General features: G+C 42.4%; 2 protein-coding genes across 2 annotated transcripts; both read left to right on the forward strand.

The window, feature by feature from the left end:
* The first annotated feature begins 15 nt into the window (after positions 1–15).
* On the forward strand, positions 16–1,475 carry LOC108377728 (isocitrate dehydrogenase [NADP] cytoplasmic-like). Its single transcript, XM_017633988.1, has one exon. The coding sequence runs from the start codon at positions 43–45 to the stop codon at positions 1,273–1,275; it is 1,233 nt and encodes a 410-aa protein (XP_017489477.1). The 5' UTR covers positions 16–42; the 3' UTR covers positions 1,276–1,475.
* A 72-nt stretch (positions 1,476–1,547) lies between these two features.
* Positions 1,548–10,268, forward strand: Culd (CUB and LDLa domain). The gene is made up of 8 exons (XM_017633987.1): positions 1,548–3,872; positions 3,939–4,296; positions 4,380–4,781; positions 8,404–8,772; positions 8,829–9,182; positions 9,439–9,777; positions 9,934–10,095; positions 10,166–10,268. Exons 1-8 carry the CDS (start codon positions 3,654–3,656, stop codon positions 10,240–10,242), a joined length of 2,280 nt encoding a protein of 759 aa, XP_017489476.1. The 5' UTR covers positions 1,548–3,653; the 3' UTR covers positions 10,243–10,268.
* Positions 10,269–10,884: the final 616 nt, after the last annotated feature.

Consider the following 10,884-nt stretch of genomic DNA (forward strand, 5'->3'; position numbering starts at 1 on the left):
GCTTATCAACTGCTAACCAACTACCTCTCTTTTACCTTTCAGATGGCTACAAAAATTCGTGCTGGTCCCGTTGTTGACATTCTCGGCGATGAAATGACTCGCATCATTTGGTCTTCGATTAAGGACAAGCTAATCCTACCTTTCCTCGACATCGAATTACACACGTACGATCTCGGCATGGAGAATCGCGACAAAACCGATGATAAAGTCACCGTCGATTGCGCGGAAGCGATTAAGAAGTACAATGTTGGTATTAAGTGCGCAACTATCACGCCGGATGAGAAGCGTGTCGAAGAGTTTAAACTGAAGAAAATGTGGAAATCACCCAATGGTACTATTCGTAACATTCTCGGCGGCACAGTGTTCCGTGAAGCGATCGTTTGTAAGAATATTCCACGCCTGGTTTCGGGTTGGGAGAAACCCATTGTCATCGGTCGTCATGCGCACGGTGATCAATATAAGGCTACAGATTTTGTGGTGCCCGGCCCTGGCACATTGACACTGACTTTCAAGCCCGCCGAAGGCAACGAAACCATTTCTCATGAAGTATACCAATACAAAGGCTCCGGCGTCGCAATGGGCATGTTTAATACCGACGATTCGATCGTTGATTTTGCGCACGCTTCCATGAAGTATGCTCTCGCAAGAAAATTGCCGCTCTACTTGAGTACCAAAAACACCATTCTGAAGAAGTACGATGGTCGCTTCAAAGACATATTTCAAGAAATCTACGACAAAGAGTACAAGAAAGATTTTGAGGCTCAAAACATCTGGTATGAGCATCGTCTAATCGACGATATGGTCGCTTATTGTATGAAATCCGAAGGTGGCTTTGTGTGGGCCTGTAAGAACTATGATGGTGATGTACAATCGGATTCGGTTGCACAAGGTTTCGGCTCGTTGGGTTTGATGACATCAGTGCTGATCTGCCCGGACGGCAAGACAGTCGAGTCAGAGGCGGCACATGGTACTGTTACACGTCACTACCGTATGTATCAGCAAGGCAAAGAGACATCAACCAATCCCATTGCATCGATTTTCGCCTGGACACGTGGTCTATTGCATCGCGCAGAATTGGACAAAAACGAGAGCTTGAAAAAGTTCGCCGAAACGCTGGAGAAGGTGTGCGTTGACACCATCGAATCGGGTAGCATGACCAAGGATTTGGCTATTTGTATCAAGGGCATGAACAAAGTGCAACGTAGCGACTACTTAGAAACATTCGAATTCATGGATAAGCTAGCTGAAAATCTGCAAAAGGCACTTGGGCAATGACTTTACAAGCGCAAGGCGCGCATTGCAAATAATGAAGGCAACCGTTCGCATTTGTGAGATGCAAGTGATGGTATTACTGAAGTTAGATGTTATACATTAGAGCAGGGTACCCAGTGTATGATCCATTGTTCACATAAGCAAATTGTTTATAAATTTATGTACACCTACAATAAAGGCTTTTATATTTGGTATTGTGTGTACTTTGGGTGTATTTTTGAAATTTCAGGATTTTTGAAGAACATTTTTCATATTTACCCACGCTGAGTTCAATAAAGCATTTAAGTAGTTTTTCTGACGTGCAGAAAGTCGAACCGTTTGCAGTCGGACAGCACACGTTGTGCCCGAACTGACATTATATTGCGCTACCTTAGACGCTAAGAAACTGGAAAACTGCGACACATGAAATCAAAATTATGGATGCTCTACCTGATCTTACCATATTTGAAGTGATGCAGCTCTCTTTTCTTTCTAGATCCTTCTTTGTTTATCCGCTAGATATCATGCGTCATCACGAATGTAGCATCGTCTCAGGTTATTTTGAACGCGCTTATGACCCGGTGAGAGCTTAGCTTTAACGCAAATTTTAGCGTTCCCAAAACTGAGCTCCATAAAATAAGGATGAGCACAGCATATTTGAGTGCAAATCTGTTTCATCTGCCAATGTAATCAGCCATAGCTGAGTGATGAGAGGTGCAAAGTACCAAGGTTCGGTTCCTGGTCAGAGCAACCTCAAATAAGTAAGGCTTTTTCTAATAGCGGTCGGCCCTCGGCAGGCATTGGCAAACATCTGAGTGTGTATTTCAGCATTAGAAAAGCTTCTCATATAAAACCGTCTGCCGTTCGGAGGTGACGTAAAACTGTAGGTCCCTCCATTTGTGTAACAATATCAAGCCGCACACCACAATTAAGAAAAAAGATACTCAACCGAATACATAGCAAAAGAGCAAGCGCCATAATATTATTATTATTAATCAGCATGAAAAGTGTGGATCTTCGGCGATACTTGGAGGTTCTCAAGCCATTCCTATATGATCCCACTATCAGGCTGACAGACACTATGCTACCGAAATTATACTTCGACAAGCCTTACAAGGTCAGAATATGAAGCGATAATAACCAGAAAAGTCTGGCAATGACCACAAACCCAGCCGTCTTCGTTGAGGGACAAATGATGCCAGTATAAATATTACGCCGGATAGTCAGCAGCTTTAAAGGCCTTAGACCAGTGTGCGTGGAATTGATGTCACGTGTGCGAACAAGTCGTGCAGTGGAATGAAGCTTTCGCTGCCTTCTCAAGCAGAGCGTGTATGTATACGCGAATACGACGCGCAGTCGCCCGCCGGGTAGACGCTGCCCAGCTGTACCGTAGACTCATTTAGAACTGCATCAAGGCTTGTTGTAAACTCTTTTAACCACCTAGCAGTCCACAATAGAATAATGCTGTGGTCGGTGTTGGAACATGAAGGTGCTTAACTTCTTAAATTGGCTACAGTTGGAATGATTACAATTACGGTTGAACATAATAGATCTTTTTAGGTCGCAGTACGAGTATACTCGACCTAATAACAATAACGACCTACCTTGGTCTTACGGAGTTAAACTTCTGCGCTGATGAATTTCGCTTAGCGGTAACTGCAAGTGATAGATTACCTACGAGTTTCGCTCCTGGAGTGAGAGATATACCAAAATCTCCGTCCACATTTTTTGGAATACCTCGTCTCTGGTGAATTAACCAGGTCTAAGGCTCACTAATAAAGCCTAAACAGTACGTTGGCGATATGGCATCGAAAACAAAGAAGTACATACTCGTACGTTCATTGAAAATCAATTGGAAAACATGCGTTAAAAATTATTTTTGAGCAGTTGCATACGTAACCCATTCATTGATTATTCTGGCGTTACATCTTCCGTTCTAAGGCTTGTATTCACTTTCCGCTCAATAGCTCCCGTTCGAAAGGTCTTTAACCTCACATCAAAGCTCGTCGAAATGCAATCGCACCAGCTTTTTACACTCTTTCGCAAGAACAATAAAAAACACCAGAGTTGAGCAAAATTTTCGTTTTATTTTCTACAAATCCACATACATCGTTCAGCGCTAACTGACCAGCACTTTTGGGGTTTCAATTGAGCTATGCACAAGTCAGCTTTTATTAGATTTGTCGCAGTGCTAGTTGCAGTCTTTCGGAAATACCCAAACGAGCAACATGCGTGTACCGATAGACACGCGTAAAAAGCAAAATAAAAAACATTAATTTAATAATAAAAAAAAAACCAAAACACTCGCAAGGACCCGCATTTCTTTTCGAAATTTCAATAAAATCGCCATCATTTTGTTTTTGTGTTTAAATACTTACTTACAGCGCGTTGAAATCAAGGAAATGCTATCAAATCTCAAACGACCATTAGTAAGTGTATCCTTCGTATTCCCTCCACTGCTGTGGGTGATAACATGTTTGTTGGCGTCAGTGAGCGGTTATCCTTCGAACACTTTTCGGGATCTCGATATCTGCAATCATTGGAATGGACGTCGACATTTCCTGGAATTGGGCGAACGCGGCGATTTGCATGCGCGTAATGTCACCACATCCGCTTTTCGAGTGTGTAACGTGTCCGTTATTTTGCGTATCAATATTTTTTAAATTATTTCTCCTCACTCCCTATAGAGCACCCTGTTCTCGCCCACAAATCCTAGCCAAATGAAGAATCGCAGCAGCACAGATATTTGGTATCAGTGCAATTTGGAGCTGGTGACCTGCGCTGAGTGCGTCATTCGCATAACATTCACGCACATCAACTTCTCTAAGACGTGCGAACGCATTGCCAATTCGGGTATTGGAAAATCCTCACTTTGTCCTTGCGAACATATTCAATTCTCAGAACCACCGTATGACACAACGATTTCGGGCCAGGAGTTCTGTGGCGATGGCAAAGTGTTTCGCAGTAAAACGCGTACGTTGTTGCTGAAATTCTTCTATCGCGCGACCAATAGTCATGTCTTTTCGCTGCAGTACTTCTCGGAAAGTATGCGTGCGTTTAATATTCGTAGACACATTCGCTAATTTCCAAAACGGTTTTGTTTTTTCTGTATACTTATTCAAACTCAGGAAATGTTAAAATTGTTAGCGGCTCACCGCGCCAGGCCATAATCAGCAACTATTCCAAAAATGAGCCGCATGTTATCTCAACTCCCTACTTTCCTATGCCATATCCTCGTGATTACGGCATTGAACATATACTAACATGTGAATCGGAAAACTGTCAAGTGCGACTGGATTTTACCGACTTTCAGTTGGGCCTAACCTCAACATTGGAAATATTCGATTCGAACGGTCAAATGTTGGACTCGTACACCGGTGAACATTTTCGTCCGCCCATCACAATTAGCAATGGTAAATCACTATTGTTGCAATTCCGTGGTAACGGTAATACGGGTGTCGGATTTCGTGCCGAGATATCTTTCGTTTCATCCAAGCAATTGAAGGAAGATCGTTTAGTGCCATATACAGGTGAGTTTTGGTGTAACTTTAGATAAGAAATGAACAATTGGGGAAGTTACTTAAAATCATTCAATAGTGAGAACTGAAAACGATTCATTATAAAAAAAGATTCATACAGCCTCTTTGAGCCCCTTGTTAGAAACGAATTTAGTTTAACCAGTTAAACTTGCAGCTTTTAAGTTTCAGCATGATTTTTACGGATAAATCTCATTTAGAAGACCTGCTTTGAGTAAAAGACTTCGTGGCTTTCAAATTGTGGCCGCAGTTATGGAATATTTCAGAAGTAGTACTACAACTTTATTAGCGCTCCAACCAATTCTGCTCCACAGTAGAACCTCTCCAATGCTTTTTTTGTTTTATCGAGCTTACGTTATCTTCCTGAGCTTAAAGCTGTACAGTCCGATCTACCCCTAGTCCTACAAGCATCCTTATGGGGAAGAACATTTCTTGTATCTTTGAACTTAACCACCAATATGGGTTTTCTGCTTTAGGGAGGTCATTTGGGAAGGGCAGTAATTCTTGCGGCTTCTTAGTCCCAAATATTGCTCGCCTTTACTATGTTGAAAGTTAGTACGACCTTAATGCACTCTACACCCGTCGCGACAACTTTGTCATCAATGGGAAGCTAAAACTGCGCATTCAGCTTCCCAGCTACGGTAATGGACCGTAGAGTCCTTATTAGAAAGGGTATTTCCTTTCTGTACGTTTCCTATTATAGGAAAGCCTAGTGGTCCAGGCGGTTTCACAGCATAATAAGTAGTTCCTGCATTCATTGCTATTAGATCTTTTACTGTTTAAAGGCTGCCCTTCGTATTCCTATCGATCCTTTTCTGGACGGATGTGGGTGGTCGTAGCTTTCCTTAACTATTTGTGAACTTTACAATTATGATTTGAATTAAGTAAACAATGCTTAGCCATTTCATGCAGAGATCTATGGCATTCGATAAGGGACTTTACGCTTTTCATGTGTGAGTCTAAAGCATACACGCCTTCGCAGTGCAGGCAGGCGTTCGTTCAACTTTCGCCATCTGGAAAAATCATTACCAAGGAAGCAAATCTTGAAGCGACGCAGTTCTTAAAAAAAACGCAACTAAACAATCTCGTGCGAGCCAAATATGCTCAGATTGGGTTGCTAAAATTTAATACTCGAAAGGACTCTCTACGTTAGCCGCCTCGTCTTCGTGAGGCATGCAGGAAATCTGAGTGAATTTAGAATTCGAGGATAGATTTCGATGATCTACTTGATACAGCTAAATGAAGGTTAGGGGCATTTTTCTTAAATATATGTACGTTCCAACCGTTGATTTGAAAGGAAGGAATTATTTTAAATCATTTGCCTTTCGTCTAAGTATATGCTGCATAGGAATTTGTGGATACACCTCACCAATTGAAATATTCGCTTAGTTCAAGTCTGCAATACAATCCAAAAGTATTGGCTAAAGGTTTGGTTAACGGACAGTGGTCTTCGCGATGCTTTCCACATCTTTCTCGTATCTGCAACTGCGACAAAAATCGTTAGTTGGGTATTCCGACCTCTTTCCATGCGTCCCATCAGAAAATGTTCGGTGATTACCGCGACTGCTAATTTGAGGGAAGAGCGGTCAAGCCGTGTGACAGCAGTGGATCGCTTTACCTAGATTGTTGGCCTAATTCGCCTGGCAGTATGGCAGTTGGTTTCTATGACCCACGTTTAAGTTCCGCGCTTGCGAAAGGTTAGTGATATATACATATGTCCGCGTCTTGAGCAGATTTGTCTTCGAATATTTGTGTCCCCCTCCTTTCCAGCTCGTCGGCTGTGCAGTTTGCAGGAATGCATTTTGATGCCAGCAGGTCGAGTATCCTTCTGCTACTTTGGACGTTGTTCCGTTAGATTTTAGAGAGTTAATAGCAGCTTGACTGATATATAGTGATAGGCCGCTCGGGAGAAGCAGTAGTCATGAGGCGCCGAGTGGCTTATATTATCGCGTTTAGCTCTGCTTGAAAAATACTACAATGTTTCGGCAAGCGTAGGCTGAGGTTGAGTGCGAGTTCACCAGAATAAATGCCGCTCACCACCCTTTCGTTTGGAGCCATCTGTATAAACATCTAGCCACCGACCGTAGTTCCGGTATGTGGCCAATTTCTATTCGGTCCTCTCAAGTATGCTTACGGATAATTTGTTATCTAAACAGAGTAGTGGACTGGTAGAATTTTCGGCATTGCTATAGAATATTCGGCAGAGTTTCAAGGACTTTTGCGTGTCCGTATCTGACGTCTCTCCACGGCTGGATCGCTGTAGAGGTCCACCGTTGGTGCTCCCGTGATAAGCATGAAAGCCGTCATCTGTATACGTTCCAACTTGGCTCTGGACAAGTCTTGTTAAACGCCGGCCGCCAAAGACGAACGCTTATTCTACTTACGTTTACTTATATGTAAGTATGTATATAAATAAATTTGATGACGTTAGAAAAGACAGAAACATGCGTTTACGGCATCACGTCTTACATAGTGTTGCACGTTCCCTTAGGAGTGTGCCATTCTAGAGGATTTATTTCAATAAAACGTGAAATCAAGATTATACTAATCTATGTCAGTAGTATTTCCCATGCAGAATAGACACACTTACATACTATGTATCTTAACACATTGAGTGCCATATGGCACGCTTTTGTAAGACGACACCTAATTAATACCTCCTGGGGTGCCACGTCGCATTTAAGCATACGACAGCTATTGTTTCACATTCGACCTTGTCGTTCGCTTTCGATGAAACTTCGAATGTTTTCAGGGTAGTAGCCTGATATTTGCAATACATTTTTGCTCCAATTTTCATAGCGTTGGAGTAATATTTGTCTGTTTTATGATAAGAACACTGAGGTATATTTTGTGTTTGATGAAAACTTGCTTGGGCTCCGTTGGATATTTTCGTCAGATTCGCTTGCCACTCAATGTGTTAATACAAGTACTACTAGTGTATGCGCCTACGAAGCCACTACATTCTTACCGCGTCAGAGGTGTAAGCAAGAAATTATATGTATTATTCCAAGAGCCCTGCAAAATGTATTTAACAATAAATAAGTTGTGGGTCTTCCCTGCCATTTGACAGGGGCAATAAAATTGTGCTATTGATTAACGTTAACGATAATTTCCTCTTTGCTTCATACGTTGGAAAAGTAAATACTCGCGGACTATTGCGGAAAACAAAGGCGAGAATATAGACGGGCAAGGAGAAATAAATAGATATCGCATAGCCATGAGGAGGTTAACATTTGACCTAATCGCTTTCGTCCTACAATTCATGAATGCAACTGACTTTTTGTGTTTATTTTTACTTGTTTGGCTGTAAGCCTGTAATACATATGTATGTATTATTCTTCGGTTCCTTTGTTCTTTTGTGGGTAATCTATCTGTCTTCGTACACTGTCTTTTACAAGCGGCTTAACTCTTACGTGCACCATTGGTAAACAACGGTGTTATTTGCTTTTTTATTTTGTTTCAAGTGAAAGGAAACTATTCAGAACACGCGGTATATAGTAGAGTGATGGTCTCGCTGGCATTCCGTGTAAACTAGCTTAATCTGTAGCATACGACTTCATATGTATTACGCCCTAGTATATGATGTTTTTGCTGTTTTTTTGTGTTCATTTTGCAGATTGTGGCGGCATGGTTTCCGGACCAGGTGGCGCAATCACTATGATGAATATGATCGAAAATAACACCGATGTAAGATTTTACGATTGCATATGGATAATTAAGCCTGGCAACAATTACATGATGATGAAGACACACATTTCGCTGCGCGTTGAAGAATTTCATGGCATGGCTTCACGTTCGGATCTAACCATACGTCAGGGTACAACATCGGATGCTGCTGAAATTGAGAGTGTTGTGTGGCCTAATAATGGCATGAGTAAAGAGAGTCACATTGTGCCGGTGCTAACAGGCTACTATATACGCCTGCGTGGTGTCTTCGGCATGTCATCGAAACTGGCCATTTCCTACAGTGTTTTCAACTATTTAAGTAAGTTAAAGCATTTACTTAAGTATGGCCATTAATGGGTTAAATTTTTATTTAAGATTGTTATATTGGTTCGGAATTCCTTTGCGGTAATAATCATTGCATCTCAATAAGGCTACACTGTGATGGCTTTGATCATTGTGGTGACGGTTCTGATGAACCAGAATCATGCGAAGAGGATTGGGCGCATTTACAAAACGATCGACGCTGGTATTCACATAAGCCGAATTATTATTTTCCCAAAATAGAGCAGTATCCTGACTTGAAAACAGCTACTGGTATTTTCATAATAAGTACGCTGGGTATTTTTGCCGTACTAACGGGTTGGATGGTCATATTGTACCGCATGGGTGTGAGGGCACGCCATCAACGCGAACTGCAAAGTCATCTGCAAACTATTAGTGAGCTACTAGGTAAATAGATTTCATGAGCTCCTGTTGTATCTATAAGCGAAGATGCTGTATTTTGGAACGAATTGCATTATCTATTGTCAAGCTTGGTTTGGGACAAGCCCCAGTTTCGGCGTTGAACCTGGCACAAGGGATGACGGAAATTCGTTTCAAAATACTAGGAATGTAGAAACAAAATACTACATCCGCTAAGTATGTCATTTTTTAAATACCAATTCTTTCGCTTAATTTATAAGTAAGTTACTTTTTCCCACACCAGACCGCCAAGAGGAAATGACGCCCGACGAACCGCCCAGCTATGAAGCACCACCCGACTATGAGGAAGTAATCAAGGTTGGCATGGAACAGGAGATACGTGATGCACGCCAACGTCAACGGCGTCGCCATCATCACCATCCCGAGCACGGTTGTGGGCACGCCGCCTGCATTCTACCGCACACACATACCTGCGATCGTCCGACCACATCGGCGGCTGCCGCAGCCATTGCGCTTAACGGCACTGTGGCTATTACAAATGGTGTCGGCGGTGCGCAATTGCCCGATGCAGAAATACGCAATGAACTGGCTAATCGTGTACTAATGGCTACCGCAGCTTGTGGTAATGCTTCGTTCTTTCATTCTAACATTTGTATTTAGTACTCGTAGCTCAAATCCGTTATTTATCAGTCCCTCTTACATCCTTCTCCTACCTTTTTTCATATCATATCCAACAAGCTCTTCAGAAGCTAATATTTTTTTATTTATTAAATCTAAGAATCACGTTTACAGGCGCTGCAGGCGCGTCAGAATCGGGCACACCTGCGCAGGGATGCTGCTGCTGTCAATCCATGGGGATTCAGTCGGGCCCGACATCGCTTCCCATTGGGTGTGAATTATCCCCAACCGTTGGCGAACAGCCGGAGACCGGGACGAGCTCGTAAGTGACACTAGGCTTGGTGCTGTATTCCTGAACCATTTTTATAAATTTTTTTTTCTTCGGTTTGCAGTACCGGAACGCCCAGTCAACTTGAGGAACGAAGTGCCGAATTTCGAGATGACTCACTCAATATATCGCTCACTCTAGGCATACCACAAACAACAATGGCTCTTAGCGAAAATAGTAAGATTTGTATCTAATTTGTATTTAAGTATTTCCATTGAATAGATTTATGACGCAATGAACTTAGGTTATACCGGCAGACCCGAGGGACTCACTTAGACATTAATTAGATTGTGCATTTTGTTACCAGATTTTACAAATACTTTGTACGGTAACTACAGGGTTCAAAGTTAGGCAGCCGGCTGATGTCCACTACGGAGAGCTTTTCGGGTGTGTTGATGAATCGAGATGGTTAAACTATCGATGGTTAGTCTAGCGAATACCGGGAAGCTGAGAAGGAAGTGCTGAGATGACTCTACTTCGTCTCCCAAACAGCTGCGGCAGTAGGGATCCGTGACGATATTAAGTCGCAACGCGTGGGTTCCCAAACACGCTGCAGAGATTCGGCAGTCTGAACACAAGATTTATTGAGAGTTCCTGGCCGTAAACACCTCCTCCAACACTGGCGTCCAGCTTCGATCTATACGTGAATTATTGAACCTCTGCCGCAAATGATCTTGCGGTAACCCAATGTTTCTTAAAGGAAATCTAGCTTGTTTACAGGATTAAGTTTCCTACAGCTTTGACTGAAGAGAAGGTGAAAAATCTGGTTGTTTGTAAACCATA

This window comes from Rhagoletis zephyria, unplaced genomic scaffold, assembly GCF_001687245.7.
Source record: "Rhagoletis zephyria isolate East Lansing unplaced genomic scaffold, Rhagoletis_zephyria_1.1 Rzeph_scaffold_12588, whole genome shotgun sequence".
Classification (NCBI taxonomy): domain Eukaryota; kingdom Metazoa; phylum Arthropoda; class Insecta; order Diptera; family Tephritidae; genus Rhagoletis; species Rhagoletis zephyria.

What these genes read in the sequence shown, in the direction of transcription:
- Culd (XM_017633987.1), top strand. Translation starts at nt 3,654, where the DNA reads ATGCTATCAAATCTCAAACGACCATTAGTAAGTGTATCCTTCGTATTC. An exon ending in CAGTGTTTTCAACTATTTAA is followed by an intron (nt 8,773 to 8,828) that starts GTAAGTTAAAGC and finishes TTTTTATTTAAG; the next exon opens with ATTGTTATATTGGTTCGGAA. An exon ending in AACTATTAGTGAGCTACTAG is followed by an intron (nt 9,183 to 9,438) that starts GTAAATAGATTT and finishes TTCCCACACCAG; the next exon opens with ACCGCCAAGAGGAAATGACG.
- LOC108377728 (XM_017633988.1), top strand. Translation starts at nt 43, where the DNA reads ATGGCTACAAAAATTCGTGCTGGTCCCGTTGTTGACATTCTCGGCGAT.